The 18,945-nt window shown below is 43.7% G+C and overlaps 1 protein-coding gene across 3 annotated transcripts in view; it reads left to right on the top strand.

Moving 5' to 3' along the window:
• The first annotated feature begins 4,488 nt into the window (after positions 1–4,488).
• Positions 4,489–18,945, top strand: part of Trim9 (tripartite motif containing 9) — a 109,372-nt gene continuing 94,915 nt past the window's right edge. For all 3 annotated transcript variants that reach the window (XM_052185711.1, XM_052185714.1, XM_052185713.1), the window contains exon 1: positions 4,489–5,457. In XM_052185711.1, the coding sequence (XP_052041671.1) occupies positions 4,636–5,457 (822 nt within the window). In that variant the 5' untranslated portion in view covers positions 4,489–4,635. The remainder of the gene's footprint in view (positions 5,458–18,945) is intronic.

Genomic DNA, 18,945 nt, shown 5'->3' on the forward strand with positions numbered 1-18,945 from the left:
GCCTCAGTGGGGATGGAGAGATGTAAACAGCTAAAATATGACGGATTAGCTAACGTTATTTTGGACTTTTGATTACAGAGAAGAAAGGCAAACTTACGCTAATCAAAAGAATAAAGTTTTTTTGTAGAAATACCAAGAGGTCCAGGAGTATCTAATAGAGAAACCAAATTAGTGTCATGCCTAATGGGGGCTGGAACTACAAGCCCTAAGACACTGTGTATCTACTTAGCTCTTTCAAGACCCATGCTCCTAGCTTTTTTCAATGTTAGCTCCAGTCTTCTCCCTTCAGTACTGTATGAGCCGTGCTAAGCTGGGCAGCCTTACAGGAACATATAAGCCTCACATGTCTGGTTATCTCAGGTCAGTTTCTAGGGAAACAGAAATGGGTATTTGGAATGGCTTCTACCCATCCCTCCAGCTCCAGCCTGGGATCTTCATGTAATCATGATTTACAACTTGATATATATGTTTTAATACGTTCTTACAGAGTTACATAACCATATGAAGATATATGCAAATATTGAGATTTTAAAGAGGGCATTGTCAACTCTACCAAAACCTTTTGGTATCTTGTATAGATTCTTGTTATAGTTTGAATATGAAACACCCCCACCCAGGCCTATGCATTAAAACTGGGGAGGGGGGGCGGTCAGTGATATTTTCTAAAGTTCTGGGCATTTCAGAAGTTTGACCTACCTGGAGGAAACAAGCCACTGGTAGGTCCTAGAGGGTATCTTGTCTCTGGTCCCTTCCTGTCTCTCTTTTTGCTTCCTGTCAGCCATAATGTGAGTGCTCTTTTCTGCTACACTTTTTTACCCATGGTGGACCGCTGCCTCAGAAGCGGTGAGGTGGGCAAAATAAATAATTGCTCCTGTAAGCTGTTCTCATGCATTGTTGTCCCAGCAACACAAAAGTAAGACAATTCCAATGCAGACTATTTGTCTCAGTTAACAATCTTTGGTGGGCACTCTCCTAATCCAGTGTGTATAACATCTCTATTTCTCTCTGGTCTCTGTGCCAGTAGCACTCAGCTCTCACACTCCTGAAAGAGAAGAATTCAGTTGGGAAACAGTAGATCCAAACCTCCAGAGTTTAATTAGAGCGGGCAAGGAAGCAAGAATCCACTCTTTAGAAGAAGAAAAGGCTATGAGCTGAGCTGAGCAGGGATGACTCATCCTTGGCAGAGGAGGAACTGTCAGCCTCTCCCTGGATGAGCACTTCCAGGAAAGGGGTATGCTTGTTTCTTAGAAGCCCATTTTACCCAGGATTCAGTCTGCTATAGGTAGATGTATGACATGCATAAATATGAATCTGGGTTTAAGTACCCCTATCATCGAGTATTCTGAGCAGTTCCCAAGTGAAGGAAGCCCTGAAGCTGGTTTGAGCTCATCCAGAAGACGGACACTACCAGCTTATTGTTCTAAGTATTCCGACTTGAGGACCAAGAGACCATGACCATGGCAACTCTTATAAAGGAAAGCATTTCACTGGGGCTGGCTTACAGGTTCAGAGGTTTAGTCCATTATGGTGGGAAGCATGGCAGCATCCAGGCAGATGTGGTGCTGAAGAAGGAGCCTCAAAACCACCCCTCCCCCACCACACCCATACGTCTAAAGACAAATGGCTCCAAATGAGAACACGGAGTGAAATGAGAAAATACTTCCTTCTTTGTGTTTGTTCTTTAGCTCAAAGAGAATATGGAATTAGTCATCAAGCATCACAGTTAAAAAAATACAAAAGCCATTGTATTTTTCATTAGAAAACATTCATCTTTCCTTTACAAGTGGAAAAGCTGGCAGTGCACTTGTAATTTGCTCAACTCATTGCTACGGAGCATCATTTGGGTGAATAGTAAGTTTCATGGGATCATATCCGGCATTTACAAAACTGAGAACATCTGCAGTCATTACCAGGGATGACGAAACTACAGCACCAGCAATCCCACACTCCAGGGCTCGGTCAGTCACTGGCTGGGACAGAAAAATTAGTCTCCCGGTGGGCTGGGATTTCTACCAGTTGCATTCAGATTTTTTTCTTTCCCTTTAAAGATAACTTAGAGTGGTGGGCTTTAGAGAACATTGTGGTCATGTGGTACAACAAGAGAGAACATCTTCAAAGGCCTAACAAAAAGAGAGAAATTAATTTTAAAAACGGTACAGGCTAAGCCGGATGGCAGAAGTTTAACGTTTTAGGGTTGCTACCCCAGAACCTGACAAAATATGGACTCGGTATTTACTTGGTGAATGAAGAAAAGGATCTATAACCTTCCTGCTCTTGGATTTCAATCCTAGCCTCACCAGTACTGGATCGGGAAAGGTTCCTCTAGTAGGTTTTCCTAGCTTCAGTTCACTAACCTGACAAATGGGGATAACTGTGCCTACATGTTCTGAGATTGACTCAAGTCATGATGCCTGGAAGAGGAGCCACTCAACAAAAGACAGTCATTTGGAACACCCTGTAGGAGTGATTGATGTGCTAGTTCCTGACCAAACAGATCTAACAGTTCATTCACTTCAAGCTATTTCCTAATCGATGCACTGTTCTATAAATCCACATTGTATTGAGACTTTGTATCTGACACCGAATCATATCATTGGACATTCCCTCAAACTACCCACGCTTTCCTGTGAACCAAGCATAGCCTGTGTGCTAATCACCAGGCCTCAGATGGCATACTGAGGTAGAGAAAACCCAGGCTCAGGAAGAATGTCAGCTCCTAACTTTGCTACTCAAGGTTTCTCTGACTTGTGCAGGTGAATACAAAATACATGAAAGGATTGTAACATACCAGGGTACAGATGTCCCTTTCCTCTTAAGAATTAACTACTTAACATGAGCAAAGGGTCTTTGGACTAATAGAGTCTATATATTCTGCACTAATATAGATAATACCCCAATCAAATCTTAAGAAACACTGCCTATAAACAGATTGCATATAGCATTAGCAGCTCTGGTCCCAACTAATTAAAATCTGGGTTAGAAATAAACCCCATAGGATCTGTGACTAACATAGTTTTAAATAACAATGAATTTTTCCTCCCACACAACCAATGATCAACTACTGCAGTCATTGTGCTAAAAAATATATTTGCAAGATAATTCAATTTATTTGTACTATTTCTCCAAGATCAAGATTATAGAAAGTACTTATTTTCTCTGAGCAAAAAAAGTGCTTTTAAATTATAAAGTAAGCGATGAATAATTGTTATCTTCTGGAAGTTGAAAATTTGGAAGATCCCACGAACTTGAAAACCATTTTTGTCACTTACTTCATGAATCACTCAGAAAATTAACTATGTATGCCCCCAAGGTAAATTACTTCCTTGGAATGTCACTCGATTAAAAGCTTCTACCCATTGAGTAACAGGCTGATATCTTTATTCAAAGATTCTATTGCTGTTGTTCTACTCAAGTGTTATGCAGGCAAGGGGCAGGACCCCATTATTTTTAGCACAAGCATGGTTTGGGAAAAAGAGAAATCGGTTAGAATATACGGGCTATCATTAGATCCCTCATTACCTCACAGAAGCAGAAATAACACGTACCCCTTTTCTGGAATTTATGGTAGATGCTAAGGACATGTGACATTGGATAATATTGTCTGGAATCAAACATTGGGAATCTGCAGGCCCATTGCAATTCGTTCACATAGCTACACAAATTCTGCTTGCCTGAACTCAACTAACGTTCCTGGGGCCTCTCAAAAACCCAGCTAGACGCTGAGGGATGAGCTTCGAGAGGCTGGGGAGGGTGAGAGGGACAGATGTACCGTCACTCCATGGCACAGGGCCTCCGCACGCTTAAAGCATGTAGCGAAGGTGGCACAGCTTTTGGAGGAACACTGAGCCTTTGCCTAGGAGTAGGGGGAAAGCTACCAGGGACACAGGAAGGGGACAATGCAGCCATGGTGCATAACCATCTTCTCCTAAACACCAGAGATACGGGCGCTCCAGCTGCTTCCGAGGGCTGGAGAAAAGCCCAAAAGCCTCCAGGAAGGCTCAGGGGAGGTGCCGGCTCGACGCCAGCAGCGGAAGGAGAAGGGGTGGGTCGGCGCGCAGACCAGAGCTGGAAAGCTAGCGCCGGCGACAGGCAGCAGCAGCAGCCCACTCGCGACCGGGAGGGGTTCTCACGCCCCCTGCTCCGGGGTGACTGCATCCGAGCTCAGAAGGAAGCGCGTGTAGGGGGTGGGAAGGGATGAATCATCCCACCCCACTTCTTCTCGGCTTGCGCCCACCCCCTCCGAAAACCCCGCGGCAGCCCGCAGACGAAGCCGCAGCTCCAGCTCCAAATCACTGAGCCCCCTGCGGCCTGCAGAGGAGAGGAGACGGACAGGGTGGGAGGCCAATGAGAAAGCAGCTCTCACGGCCGCGGTCCGATAAGCCTCGGCTCCCTGGCGGGGCGGGGCTAACAGCGGGAAGGGGGCGGGCCTGGGCTGGCGCGCAGCGCGGAGGCTCGGCGGCTCACAGCGAGCGCGCGTCCTGGGGAGTCGGCGCCTAGGAGACGCGGGAAGGCGCCACCACCGCAGCCGCCGCCGCTGGCCAAGGTGCTGGACGCCACAGGCCCATCGGCTGCTTCGCCAGGTCAGGCCCTCACCTCCGCTGCAGCCGCTGCTGCCTCGCTTCCAGCCAGGTCCCCATGGAAGAGATGGAAGAAGAGTTAAAATGCCCTGTGTGTGGCTCCTTCTACCGGGAGCCCATCATCTTGCCCTGCTCTCACAATTTATGTCAGGCGTGCGCCCGCAACATCCTGGTGCAGACCCCGGAGTCCGAGTCCCCCCAGAGCCGCCGGGCCTCGGGCTCTGGGGTTTCCGACTATGATTATCTGGACCTGGACAAGATGAGCCTGTACAGCGAGGCGGACAGCGGCTATGGCTCCTACGGAGGTTTCGCCAGCGCCCCCACTACCCCGTGCCAGAAGTCGCCCAACGGCGTCCGTGTTTTCCCCCCTGCTATGCCGCCACCGCCCACCCACCTGTCACCGGCTTTGGCCCCCGTGCCCCGCAACTCCTGCATCACCTGTCCCCAGTGCCACCGCAGCCTCATTCTGGATGACCGGGGGCTCCGCGGCTTCCCCAAGAACCGCGTTCTGGAAGGGGTCATCGACCGCTACCAACAGAGCAAAGCCGCGGCCCTCAAGTGCCAGCTCTGCGAGAAGGCGCCCAAGGAAGCCACGGTCATGTGTGAACAGTGCGACGTCTTCTATTGCGACCCTTGCCGTCTGCGTTGCCACCCGCCACGGGGTCCCCTAGCCAAACACCGTCTGGTGCCCCCGGCCCAGGGCCGCGTAAGCCGGCGGCTGAGCCCGCGCAAGGTCTCCACCTGCACAGACCACGAGCTGGAGAACCACAGCATGTACTGCGTGCAATGCAAGATGCCGGTGTGCTACCAGTGCCTGGAGGAGGGCAAACACTCCAGTCACGAAGTCAAGGCTTTGGGGGCTATGTGGAAATTGCACAAGGTGAGTAATATGCAACCCACCCCTGACTCCACGCGCCCTGGGGTCCTCCTGATTTGCAGCACCCGGTCCCTCTTAGGGTGATAGCGCATCCCAGTGGGGGCGCAGTGCAAGTGCCTTCGGCGTCTGCCTCGCTATCTGGTGCATTGCAGGAGGCTCCAGGGACGTTTGAGGCGATGCAGGGAAGTTGAATGTCTCCAGAGAGCTGTTGCGGGAATTCCTTAGCATAGGTCTCCCTCCCCAGGCATTCTGCCCGTGATCAGGGCTCAGGACGCCCCCGCTTCAGTCTGTAGTCTATCCATGGTTGCCACCACCATAGGGCAAAACCTACATGGCTTGGAGGAGGTGCGCGGGTAGCAGAGGCCTACGGGCATGCTCCGGTTGGGCTGAGAGCCTGGGAGACTAGGGCAGGTCGGGGCGGTGGAGTCGGGTAGACCTCAGGGGACTGTCTCAGAGAAGGAGACCGAAGCCCTGATGCACAGCGGGGGCGGGGAGAGACTCCATGGATGGAATACTGATGAGTTGGTTCTGAGCTGGAACTGACACCAGCTGGAAGAGAAGCAGCAGGTCCTGGTGCCCAGAACTCCTGTGGTCCTGTGGCAGACAATCTAGGCCGTAACCCTCGGGGTTGGAGGAACCTAAGGCTGGAGCAGAAGGACCAGAGTTTTCTGAGCAGTCGCGTACTAAAACCATCCTTCCCCCAAAACCTTTATTCCACCGGGATAAAGTTGAACCTTTATTCAAACCTTTTCCCTTTTAGTAGCTGCATGTACAAACTTTGAGGCACCTGTTAGCAGAATTATCTTTTGTGTCTCCTTTGATAGGGTCTCTCCCTGGGCTACAAAAGAATGATATTAACATGTTGTCATGGGACTTCTCTACTCTGAGGGCTTCATGTGGTTCTCAGACCATCCTTGGAACATTCTAGCAAAGCCTACTTGACATGTTCCTCTTGTCCTCTTCCTCGGATTGACGCCTGCCCCTCTGCTTCTGTGTTCCTTGCTCTTTCTCTGCTAGCACCCAGCCTGCCCTTGGCCTCAGTCTTTACATTTGTACGTTCTTTCCTGAGATTATCTTCCCCAGTGAGACCCTCCCTTACCTCATTGATTAAGTCCAGATGGAGACTGTGATGACCATTTGATGACCACCTGCTTCAGACAAGCCTTTGTTCCCGGTTTTATTTTTCTCAGTAGTATTTAGCACCACGATAAGATGCACATGCTAATTATCCTGGCTCTGTACTTATCTATTGCTCCTTCCGACAACAAAACAGGAAGGTGAGCTCGTGAGGATAAAGCTCTTTTTAATGGCGTGTCTGTGCTGCTTAGAAGGAAGGAGACCTCTTTGCAGAGATGTGCTTTAAGTCAACTTTACTTTTCAAGTATTCCATTTATTTGGGAGATGGCGTCGGGGTGGGCTGCCCAGTGTTGTCAAAGGGTCTTTACACCACAAGGTCTTTTGCCCAAGAATAAGGTATGAGATGGCCTTGCAGCCCTTAGCTGTGTCCCCACTTATTTCCCAGCATTCCTTGGACTCTAGAGAAGCTGTGAGAGGTGCCCACCCTGCAGTTAAGACTGGAACAGCAATAATGCCGGGGTGGGGGTGGGGGGTGGGGGGAAGGGCAGCAAATGCCAGCGTTTTCAGCAGTCATTGGGAACATTCTCAACTCTTTCCCTGTCTCTGTCTTCCAAGTGACAAGGGCTTTATGGCATGTGCTACCATGCCCAGCTCTCCAATTATACTTTTTAAAATAATTTAATTGTGAAAATTAAAAAGAAATAGTTCCCAGACATGTTTTCTTCATATTATGATTCCTCATTCAAACTCATAACTGTAGTCAGGACATACTTGGTCTATAGTAGAATTTCTCTACAAAGTATCAAAGAAATTAATGGCCCTGCCTGGGCAAAAACCTTAGTGCTACATGCTATTTGGAATGGTATGAACAACAACACGTGTGTTCGTGAAGAAAAGCCCACATTCTATCCACAAAGACCAAAAGGAACCTTCAGATCTCTGCCAAGCCCCATGCACAGTGGAAATGCCAAGCTGCTTGTTAGCCTGATAATGGAAATTGTGAGTAGATATCATGGTTGACATTTTTATATCTGCTTAAAAAAAATGAGAAATGGAATAAAATGACTAGAAGACCATGTCTGGATTTTGGCACATTTTCATTTTATCTAGTCAATATAAGCATAACCAAATGACCTGGAAAAGTAGAATGGGGGAATGATAGATTTTAATACTCATTTTTAGAAAAGCACTAAAAAAAAAAAAAAAAAGAAAAGAAAAAGAAAAGAAAAGCACTAAACATCATTCCTTAATTTATTTTTTCCCTAACAAGCTAATACAGTACTGCTGCATTGCCCACAGCTAGACTCTGACCTAGTACTTCTGTCTCTGAAAATACTCCCAGACCAGAATTGCTATGACCTTCAAAACACTGACGAGCAAAAAGCTCTCCCTCCTTCTCTCAGAGTCTGGGCATTGAGTTATGAATGGTTTCATTCATATTCTGTGATAGTAACCATTTCTACAGCTGAAGAAAATCTTGTGAATAAACATCTGTTAGGCACAAGTCATTAGCTTACACAGGCAAGACAAAATAGTTCTCAAGTAGTTTTAATAGTGGTTAAAATTTATTTTCAGTTTACCAAGTTAACTTTTAGATATTTATGACCTTCAAATCCATAAATAATACATGAAAAAATAATCCAAACTAAATATCTGGCAACGTCTTTATACCATATCAGCACTGACGCTATTCCTTTTCCCCATGTCAGGCTGAGAGAAAACCTTGCAACACAAAAGGGGTTTGCAGACATTTTTAAATAAGCATTTGGAACTACTATCACACTTTGCAATTTTGTTTTGTTTGTTTGGTTTGGTTTTTGAGATTAGGTTTTTCTGTGTACATTCCCTGGCTGTCTTAGACCTTGCTTTGTAGACAAGGCTAGCCTCAAACTTACAGAACTCTGCTTGCCTCTGTCTCCTGAGTGCTGGGATTAAAGGAGCGCACTACCACTGCTAGCAGCACCACCTTGTAATTTTAAGCAGTTCCCAAGAGTCACCACAGTCTTAAACTCTTGATGGTTTACCAATCACTGAATCAGTAAATGTTTCACAAACTTTCTTCCCTGTTTGTGCTGCTAAGCAAAGATTTTTTTTTCTTTTTTTACTGTAAACATGTGCTATTCATCCTGATCTTGTCTAGAATGGACTTTCAAATGACTTTGCTTTTAAATTAATTAACTTAGGTGTTTTGAGATTGAGTCTTATGTAGTCCAGGCTGCCCTCTAACTAGCTGTGTAGCCAAAGATGACTTTGAACTCCTGATCCTCCTTCCCCAACCTCCAACCAAGTTCCTTCTTTTTTAAAATCAAGATTTACAATGTAATCATCTTTAAATAAGCCATCAGTTGATTACACTTTTATTTCTAAACTATGCTGGAAAAATATCTGCTCAGTTGTAGCAGCTGTGTGTAAAATGTTTTAGATGGTGCCTCTAAAATAACATTCTGTTGGTATTTATTACAGTGTGTTACAATCTATGTACTGGTGGTCTCTGTTCTTAGTAGCTTACATTTGTGCCTTTTCCTTTCTATTAATTTACCTGGAGTAGATGTAGATCATTGTGTGCCTGTGCGTGCATGCGTGTGTGTGTGTGTGTGTGTGTGTGTGTGTGTGTGTGTGTATGTGTATATGCGCGTATGATATAAACATTCTTACAGGTCGTAGGACACTGTTCCTAAAGAGAGAATTGTTCTCCTTGAATTGAGGCACAATAAAAACAAAGAACTTTGTATCCCCTTTCATGACTTGTGTCCCTTATCTGTTTCCCTGCATTCTGTTTTTTTTACTTCTACTTCTGTCATGGACATTTTGGGTTTGGTGGGAGGTAAGTGTATAAAATATATTCAAAACCAAAAGTGCAAAGTTTAATGCGAAGTCCCACAGCTTCAGTTTCAAGTGTCTGTTCTACAGTAGAGAAGTTCCTTAAGTTATAACAACATTGGGGGTTCTCGTTAATTTTGGTGTGTTGTTGTTGTTGTTGTTTTGAGACAGGGTTTTTATTATTATTTTGAGACAGGGTTTTACTGAGTAAGCTGACTGTCTTACTATGTAGACCAGGCTGTCCTGGAACACACAGAGATCAGCTTGTCTCTCCCTCCCAGTGCTGGGGTAAAAGGTGTGCACCACTATATTGGACTCTTTTTTTTCTTTCTCTTCTGTGTGTGTGTGTGTGTGTGTGTGTGTTGTTGTTGTTGTTGTTGTTGTTGTTGTTTTCTTTATTTGCAAGTTTGTGGCAATAAAGTTTAGAAAATTTTAAGAATGAACTAGGCCACAGTGCGTGCAGGAGCTGAAGGACAGGAGATCCAGGTTCCAAAACTAACAGGTTACTTACTTACCCCTACTGTCAAGACTGAGCAAGTCTCACCTTTCTCTGTCACCCACAAGGATGCAAAGAACGTCACTGATACTTTCAAATGTATTTGAAAAAAGTAGGACAAATGTTTACTAGTTATTAATTTCAGCTTGTGTAAAGTAAGATAACTGTCCTATTGTCTGTTGATTGGTAACTGGAGATGATGTACAGGCACAGTTATGTCTATCAGCACATTTCTTACCTACATAGGAGTCATTTGCAGGACACTGTGCAGGCTTTCAATTTATCTCTTCTCTGAAGTACCTGAAGCATTTCAGATTTGGGAGGAAGGGGAGATTTTGAAATACTTTATGCATAATAAGGTATCTTAGGATATGATCCCAATTTAAACCTGAAAGTTGTTCATTTTGTACACATTCTATTTAACTAGGCAAATTCATTTTATACAGATTTTTGAAGTACCAACTCTGTGATTGAGGCTCATCTGAGGTTAGGCAGGAATTTGCCACTTCTGGTGTCATACACAAGCTAAAAAACAGTTTGAATTTTGAGGTGTTTTCAGATTTTAAACTTACAAACAGCCTGTAACCTTGGCATCCAAGGAAGAAGAAGAGCCATTCGTGTGAAACGAAAATGTAAAATAGCACAATAGTTGCAAATAATATCATTTTAAGATCAACTTTACCAGAGACTTCTAGTTTCTGGTAGAAACTAAAGAACAGGAGCCAGCTTAGGTGATGTAGGAAGATTTCTTGGAAACTACAACAAAACCTGCCTTGTGGGGGGATGACCCCAGTATGCCAGGGTTCACTGTGCTGGTCAACGTGGACCAAGAGATGCTATGCTAACAATCTCCAAACCTCAGTGAGTGACTAGTTCCTTGGTGTCCTGGTCCCAGTTTTTCTCTTTAGCTCTTTGTGATGTTTTGCCTCCCACTTTCAAACTGTTAAATCCCGAGTGGCAAATGTGTGTGATTCCAAGAACACTGGGCCATTTGCATTGAGGATTCTAATTGTTTTTAATTCCAGATATTGTCTATAAAACACTCTACTTACAAGGCTGCATTCTGATGCAGTATTGGTTTGGCAAAGCAAAATCAACATTAAACCTACCTGTTCCTTCCTATTTCTTGATTTCTTTGGCTGTTTTTATTGTGAAGTCGAACTTCAAGGAAAGCTTTATTTAAAAGAACTCTAAATATCCATGAGTGTTCTGATGCTACTTTCTTAAAGGACTATCTCCTGCACGTACTGGGTCAGTAATCAAATTTCTGCCAGTTATAAACATTGTTTTCATAGGCAAGAAACCTCCTGTTACGCATAAAAATCCAGAATGTTTATTATTTTATTGGTGTAGGTGTGCATGTGCACACAAGTATATGTGTGTATGTTTGCCTGGTATGTGTGCATGTGTGTGTGTGTGTGTGTGTGTGTTACACACATGCATATTAACACCCTGTGAAGGCCAGAATAGTATGCTAGATCTCCTGGAGCTGGAGTTATAAGCAGTTATGAGCCATCGAACATAGATGCTGGGAATTGAACTCTAGATCTCTGCTAAAGCAGCGAGTGCTCTTAACTCTTGAGACACCTCTCCAGCCCCACTGACCTATACTCAAGGTCAGAGTATACTCAAGGTCTTAAACTATATTCCCAGTAGCTTTCCATAGATAAACACATTTGGAACTCCCATTCTGAACACTCCTGACAGTTCCCTTTGTATTTTGCCGTATTATAATTCCATATGGTGATCTTCTTTAGCCCACACTTTCACTTTCTATGGTTTCAGTTATTGAAGTCAAGCAGCGTTCAGAAGTATTAAATGGAAATTTCCAAGTTTTTAAGTTGCTTGACATTCTGGGTGGCATGATGAACTCTTGTATCATTCTGATCTGTCCCACTCAGGATGTGGTCCAGCCCTTTCTCCAAAGTATCCCGCTACACAGCCTCAGCTGGTGGTTTGGTCTGCTTTCAGGTGCACTGCTGCAGGGTGGCAACATTTGAGTTTAAGTAACCCCTATGTAGCAGCTCACGTTGTGCCACAGAGCCTACATCATCCACCTCAGTGCAGGTCATCACCCAGGTACAGCACATGTCATCACAAGAACCGTAAATACAATATGTTTTGAGAAAGAAACCAGAGCACATAACTTCCATTATATAATGTTATAACTATCATCTTTAAGCAATTGTCATTAATTTCCTTCTAATTTAGAAACTAATTTTTTTACCATAAATGTATATGCATGTAAAAACACATTATATGTGTGGGGCTTTGCATTTTACAGAGCAGAGCTTGGGACATCTATAGGCAGTTGCGAGCTGCCAAAGTTGAGATTCTTAGTCTGTATCCCTCAGAATAGTGTAGGGAGAGAAGAGGAAATACCACGTGTCAACAGCAAACCAGCTACTTGTTGTTAGCCCAGCATTTTCAAACTTATTCAACTTTTGGAAACTTTTTTTTTTTTTTGAGTGGGTGAAATATTGAGGAAACCTTGTTAGTTCAATGATTAGTCAAAAACATGGTTAAAGGTAATTGTTCGGGTTTTTGTTCATTTGGTTTGTTTGTTTGTTTGTCTATGTAGAATAGAATATCCAAAACCCCTTCCATATATCTTATATTAAATTCATAAGTAAATGTTGAGTTAAATTTGTTACTCTTTAAATACTAAGAGTCAGAGGTATAGAACTACCTGATTTTGTAATGTTTATATATGAGGATCTGGGTGCACCCTGTCTTCTTTACTATTGCAAATACTATAATTCTTTAAAATGATTGTAGGCATCATAAGTCTAAGGCTGTATAATGAAAACTTACACATCTTCTTTGACTGCTGTTAGGCTTTGTATCCATAATACCAAGTGTAAGGTTAATCGAATTTCTCAGTAAACTATATTAGGTAGAAATAGATTATTTTAAAAATGCTTTTGATCTGAAAAGAGGCAGTATTTACCAGGTAGAGGGCTGCAGAGATGACTTGATGGCTAAAAGCATCTACTGCTCCTCCAGAGAACCCAAGTTCAATTCCCAGCACTTATACCCAGGAGCTTGTTACCCACAGTTGCCTGGCACTAGGGCAGTGGTCCTCAACTTGTGGGTCTCGAACCCCACAGAGATCACGTCAGATATTCTGAATATCAGATACTTACATTATTTGATTATATGATTCATAACAGTATCACAATTACAGTTATGAAGTAGCAACAAAATAATTTTATTTATTATCACAACCATAAACCTCAAAAAACTGTATTAAAGGGTCACAGCATTAGGAAGGTTTGAGAACCACAGCTCTAGAGGAGCCTGATGCTATCTTCTGACCTCCAAGGGTATCTGCACACACACACACACACACACACACACACACACACACACACACAGCACAGTTGTCCGAGCCAACTTGTAGTTGCTGGCAGGTGACCATCCCTTTCTTCTGCAGTGGCATCAGGGACATGAACACAGTTTTTGTTTGGCCCCGGAGTTTGCCATCTTTTACCCTTCCGGTTGAAAGTGCAGTGTGTTGGCCTAGGACTAGTCACAGTCCTCTTCACCACTTAGCTTCTTCCTCCCCACCCCCACCCCCCCTACCCACCCCTCCCCCACCCCATCTGACCTTGTGGCTTTCCAGCTATCTTCCTACCTATTGGGCTTACCTTCCCCACCTTCGTAGGTCAGGTTTTGACATCCCCAGCTAAATTCAGCTTCAATGAACGGGCTCTGCATTCTTGCCCCAGGCCCATGTTCTCACCCAGATCTGGATGTCTTGACATCCTTTCAAAAGTACGCCTGAACCCTCAGTCTCCACCACTGAAGATGGCTTTACCTGCAGAACTCTAAAAACAAACAGAAAAATATAGACAGAGAAGTCTCTTCATTTTGATATGATTGTTAAGCTGAAAAAGTAAGAAAATTCTTCAGTGTTTTTGGTCTTGAAACATTTCTCCCTTTCTTCTTAATAACTTTAGAAACCCTTCTACATCATGGTTTTGACTCCTGGGTGTTTGAAACAGCCCCAGTCATGTCTGTGTCCTTTGGTTCACTCTTCTCCCCAGCATTCTCTGCTCAGTGTTCTAAAACAAACATTCTCCACTAAGTAACTGTTCTTTGAGTGTCCTGCACTGGAACCCAATAATCCTGTGCCGTGGATTCCTTCTTCTGAGTTCATCTTTGTTTCCACCCATATTTTGTACTTAGTGGATGATAGATAAAGATTTACTTAATGAAAGAAAAAACTGGTGAGGGGAAGATTAATTGCTACCAATATAATCCCAGCATTTTAAGTTTATAGATTAGCCTACCAGCGCTAATCATTAGAATTTAAAACTTGTATTTAATACTTACTGTCCAAATGTACTGAATACTTACTATATGCAAGTCACTGTAGAAGCCATTTGCAGCAGTTTGGTGTTTTGGTTTTCTTCTCCCCCCCTTTTTAAACTCTTATAATCTACCATTCTTCATATGAAAAAGAATACAGGAATGTTATAAGATCATAACAACCGAAAGTGTGGCAGAGCCAGAATTTGAACCTAGGGCATCTGATTTCATAGAGTTGTACCTTCTGATAATCAGGAGACACCAGGCCCTGTAAAGCACAATGCTCTGGTCTCCAAATCCCAGAGCCTTAAGGAGCTGCAGGGGTCCTTTATTTTTCAAGTATAAATATGTTGAGGAATTAAAGTAATTTTTCTCCTAAGTTTCTTTGAGACAAAATCCATTACATGAGGAAAATACACCGCAAGGGGAAAGGAAAGATGGATTTGTTGAGCATCCTGTAGGCTAGATCATCCGATGTGCTAAACAGTCAAGATTGGGTCCTGAGAGGTCCACCTGCCTCTCTGTTAGCTCAGTCACAGCCCTCTTTTAATAAACAACACATCTTAAAATATACAGATGACGATAACATAAAAGAATTAAAAGGGATTTTAAAAATGAAAGGGGCCATGTATACTTTGTATCTGCATCCAAAATATTTATGAATGCATTTTGAAAACACGAACATATGTGTTTTCAATATGGAAATCCGACCTGCGCTTGCTGTCAATTTCTTCTTACATCCTTGTCTTTGGAGCTTAAACTCTTCTTCCATGGTCGCTTCTCACCCAAGAAAATGTTGACACTGTTGGCTATACAGGCACATAACAGGCATGCCAGTCAAACACTTATTGATAATGAATTGTAAAGAAATATTGGAAATAATCCTTGGTGTGTGTGTGTGTGTGTGTGTGTGTGTGTGTGTGTGTGTGATTATACTATTTATTAGGGACAAAAGCAAATTTGCATACTGATGAAACAGGTGCGCTTTTTTGCATAAGAAATTAAATCTTGGCTATGATACTGTTGGTCATAGAGTGTCTTTAGTAGCTTTCAGAGTTGATCAATATTTTTGTAATCGTCAATGCTGAAAACACATAAATAACCAAAAGAATGGCAGGAGCATGTTCAGGGACATTTCAGAATTTGCTAAAAATTCTGTCCTGCTCCAAGTCATTCATTTTTAAGGGAACAAATTTTAATGAAACTCAAATGTCAACTTTTGGTATTAGACACTTTAATCTAAAAGTGTACTAATTTGATACTTGCATGCTCATGAATGTAGTGGGAAAATATTTCCAAGTCTTTTTTTTTTTTTTTTTTGGTTCGGAAGTTAAACTATCATGCTTCTATAATATCAGAAAACTTTGTAGGTATACAACAAACACTGCAATATACAACTTATGGAAGCCTCTAATCTGAGGTGTCTTGGATAGTCTGCTGGACTTGACTGCTCACACAGTGCCAAACTCGAATGTTCTGTATTCAGACCAAGCTGCAGGGAAGCCACACATTACAGACACCTCTTCAGATTCGTTGTGTGCATCTAATCATCCTGCGTTCAGAGCCTTTTACTGTTCCCCAACTTTCCTGGAACACCCCATTCAGTGCCACCTGGAGCTGCAGCCCTCAGATGAAGGAGTCGTGGGTAGTCCCACTCAGCAACAGTCGGGGCTTAGGAACTGTGCCAAATAAAATTGTGGTTCACAAGCCTTCCTGCCGGTCTGAGGCCGTCTTCCAAAGTCCATGTGTAGAAGTTTGTTCCTCACTGGCCACACAGTTGGGAGGTGGGAGCTTTAGGTCATCGTCAGGTCAGAGGACTCCGCTTCCAGAGGGATGGATGGCAGTGTGAAGGGATGCTGGACCAGTTCCTGAGAATGTGGCTTCCTGCTAAGGGGAGGAGTCTGGCTTCTCTCTCACTTTCTTTGACCCATGACAAACATTCTACTGTGTCATAATACAGCAGGTGGCCCTCAACAGATGCAGTATTTTCCAAAACTGTAAGCCAAATAAATTTCTATTCATTCTGAACTACCTTGTCTGTGGTATTTTATATAGTGGCACAAAGAGATAAGGACACTTGCAGAAAATCAAAGTTGCATGTCTTTGCTACCAGCTCTGATCAAAGAAGAAGACTTTCCTTAAGGCCTTCACTTTGGAAAGTGTTGTTCGACATTGTTCTTTGGGGTGGAAATATCCTCTGTGGGCATCGATTCAGGGTGCATTGGTGGTTAATTCTCATCTGCCACTGATACGTCACAGAAAGCTCATTCTCTAACTCGATACCATAGTTTGGCATTATTTTTGTTCCCCTTCTCTACCCTTACTTTGCCTGAAGCTGGTAAGCTTCTGAGAAGCAATGGGCAGTGTGTATTCACCACTGTCCTATGCTCAGGGAAAAGTATGAGGGAGGCTTGTGAGCTGCCATGCATATCATTCCAAGACATCATCTGTCCTCTAAACAAAGCAGACAGCAGAGACAGGCAGAGGTGGTCACCTAAGACAGGCCTTCAGAGCAGGCTCTGACCTCAGAGTGAGTGAAGCCCTGGTTAGTCAAATATATACAGACTACGGAGCAGAGTCAAGTGCACAGTTGATCAGGACTGCACACACACTCCATCCTAATCTCCCTTTTCTGATGGTCTGTGATGTCCACTCATCACAGCCAATGACCAACAGCTGACTGTACCACACACCCACATCCTCTGTTGCTCACCGATATTTGTGCCATTGTCATGACAGAATGAGTCATGACGCCTCTAAAGCCATGTAGCGTATGCTCAACCATCCTCCCTCTCACGCCTGTGAAGTGTTAGCCCGAGAGCCTTCATCACATAAAGTGAGATATAAAATTAGACTTTCATCCAACCCAATAAATCTTCTGCTGCACAGACAAATCCACAGAACTTCTAACAAGCAGTTGTTATCGATTTTATTGACTATCAATCATCTAGCCAAGTTATAGCAAGGAAATACGATAAACAGCTTTCAGCATATTATCAGTGGGGGAAGAAGTATTGTGTTTGCAAGTTTCCTGTACATCTGGCCCATTTTCTGCTACTACGTAAGTCACCCTACATTGGTGAAGCTAAAACATGGAATGGTGTTAAAATAGACCATTCTCCATTTTCCAGTTTAAGGAACAAGAAAAATAGAATGTTGAAACCTACATGAACATTGAACTTCAGGTTGACTTTAACAAGCTCTTTATTCAAGAGTACCATATTTGACCGTTCTCTGAAGACCCAAAATGGAACATGTGCATGTATGTGTACCTAGTAGAGGACATGATTATTTGAAACCTTCTGGGAATGGAACCGCTGGCTTCTCACATGCTCAGCTGGTATCAAGATATGTCCTCAGCTTCTTTCATATTTTATTGTGAGACAAGTATCACTAAGTTGCCCAAGTTGACCTTGAACCTGGGATCCTCCAGCCTCATTCTCTCAAGTTACCACGATTACTATTTTTATTTAACTGTATTCAAATTATCAAGATCTTACAATCTTTATGGTTGAGCTCGCGTTTAGCTATCAATCCACGATTTGCATTGACTTTAGTATTTACAGGCCACTGGAACCTTCATTTGACTGGACTACAATCACCTCACACTTAGCATGCCAAGAGCAGAACTCCTCATCTCTCTCCCACTGGTAACCATGGATTGCCTCTTTTTACTCTGGATAAGATCTGAAGGATACAATTCTACAGTTGAATCAAATTAAAACAAGAGAATGGGCAGAGGAGGGGCGGGATGAGACCCAGAGGGCCTTATCCCAAAGTCTGACTGACAAAATTACCATGTGAAAAAAAAGCAAGTTGGCAAAAAAATGAGGGCTGAGCCCTCGATCCCAATCCTTGTGCATGCCAACTAAAACTAGTTGGCACCACTGGCCCAGGCAGAGAGGCACTCAGTGTCCAAGAGTTGCCTATGGCTGTTTTAATACAAAAATGCATGCCTCTATGTGGAAATTTAAGATGCTGAGGCAGATGACCCATGAAATTGTATGTAGAACTGAAAGCAGCAGGGCATGTATAGAAAAGCCTGCTGCGCTAAGCTAAGGCTGTGCTTTGTGCCCTAAAAGCTCCCGTGTGTCCCCACTCCCATCTGAACCACTGGCTGCCAGTGTTCGGCCTGCTTCCTCCCTTGGAAGCGTATTCTTTAATACAGTCTCTCATGTTCTTGTTGCTCAATATTATCTGCATGCCGTGTGTTGCTGTCCAAGTCTTAGTTCTGTGGTACACTAACTTGGTAATCCCTCAAGAGGTTTCCACCTACCTCTCCCCCAATCTGCTGGTACCCAAGTGAACAATCTTGACTTCAAGACTGAAGATACCGGATTAAGCACTTCAAACCCGCACATACCTCAGAGAGGCAGCATTAGAAAAGCAAGCAACGACTCAACTTGGTAGAGAAAAGTGTCAAGTTCTAGAATCATTAAGCAAGGAAATGAGGTTTAGAGAGTCCTGGACAAAGCTTGAGTAACTTTGAGCCTCACACCCAAGCACGCAGTGCTCTAGGAGCTGGCGCAAGGACTTCCTCTGCAGTCATGTGGACTTCTCTCCACATTATGAGGCAGATACAATGGCCCTTCTCATTACAATTGAGGAAACCGAGACCAAGAAGCCAAGAAACCCCAAGTCATGGCCAACAAGTGCTCAGGTACTGCTGGCTTTATATATTCATTACTGCAAAGACAGTGATGCAGGTCCCCAGTTCTGCTCAATTCATGTCCCTCTGCCCTGCAAGGATGCTAACTTCATATGGAGACAGCAGGCCCCTCCCT

This window comes from Apodemus sylvaticus, chromosome 6, assembly GCF_947179515.1.
Source record: "Apodemus sylvaticus chromosome 6, mApoSyl1.1, whole genome shotgun sequence".
NCBI classification, from domain to species: domain Eukaryota; kingdom Metazoa; phylum Chordata; class Mammalia; order Rodentia; family Muridae; genus Apodemus; species Apodemus sylvaticus.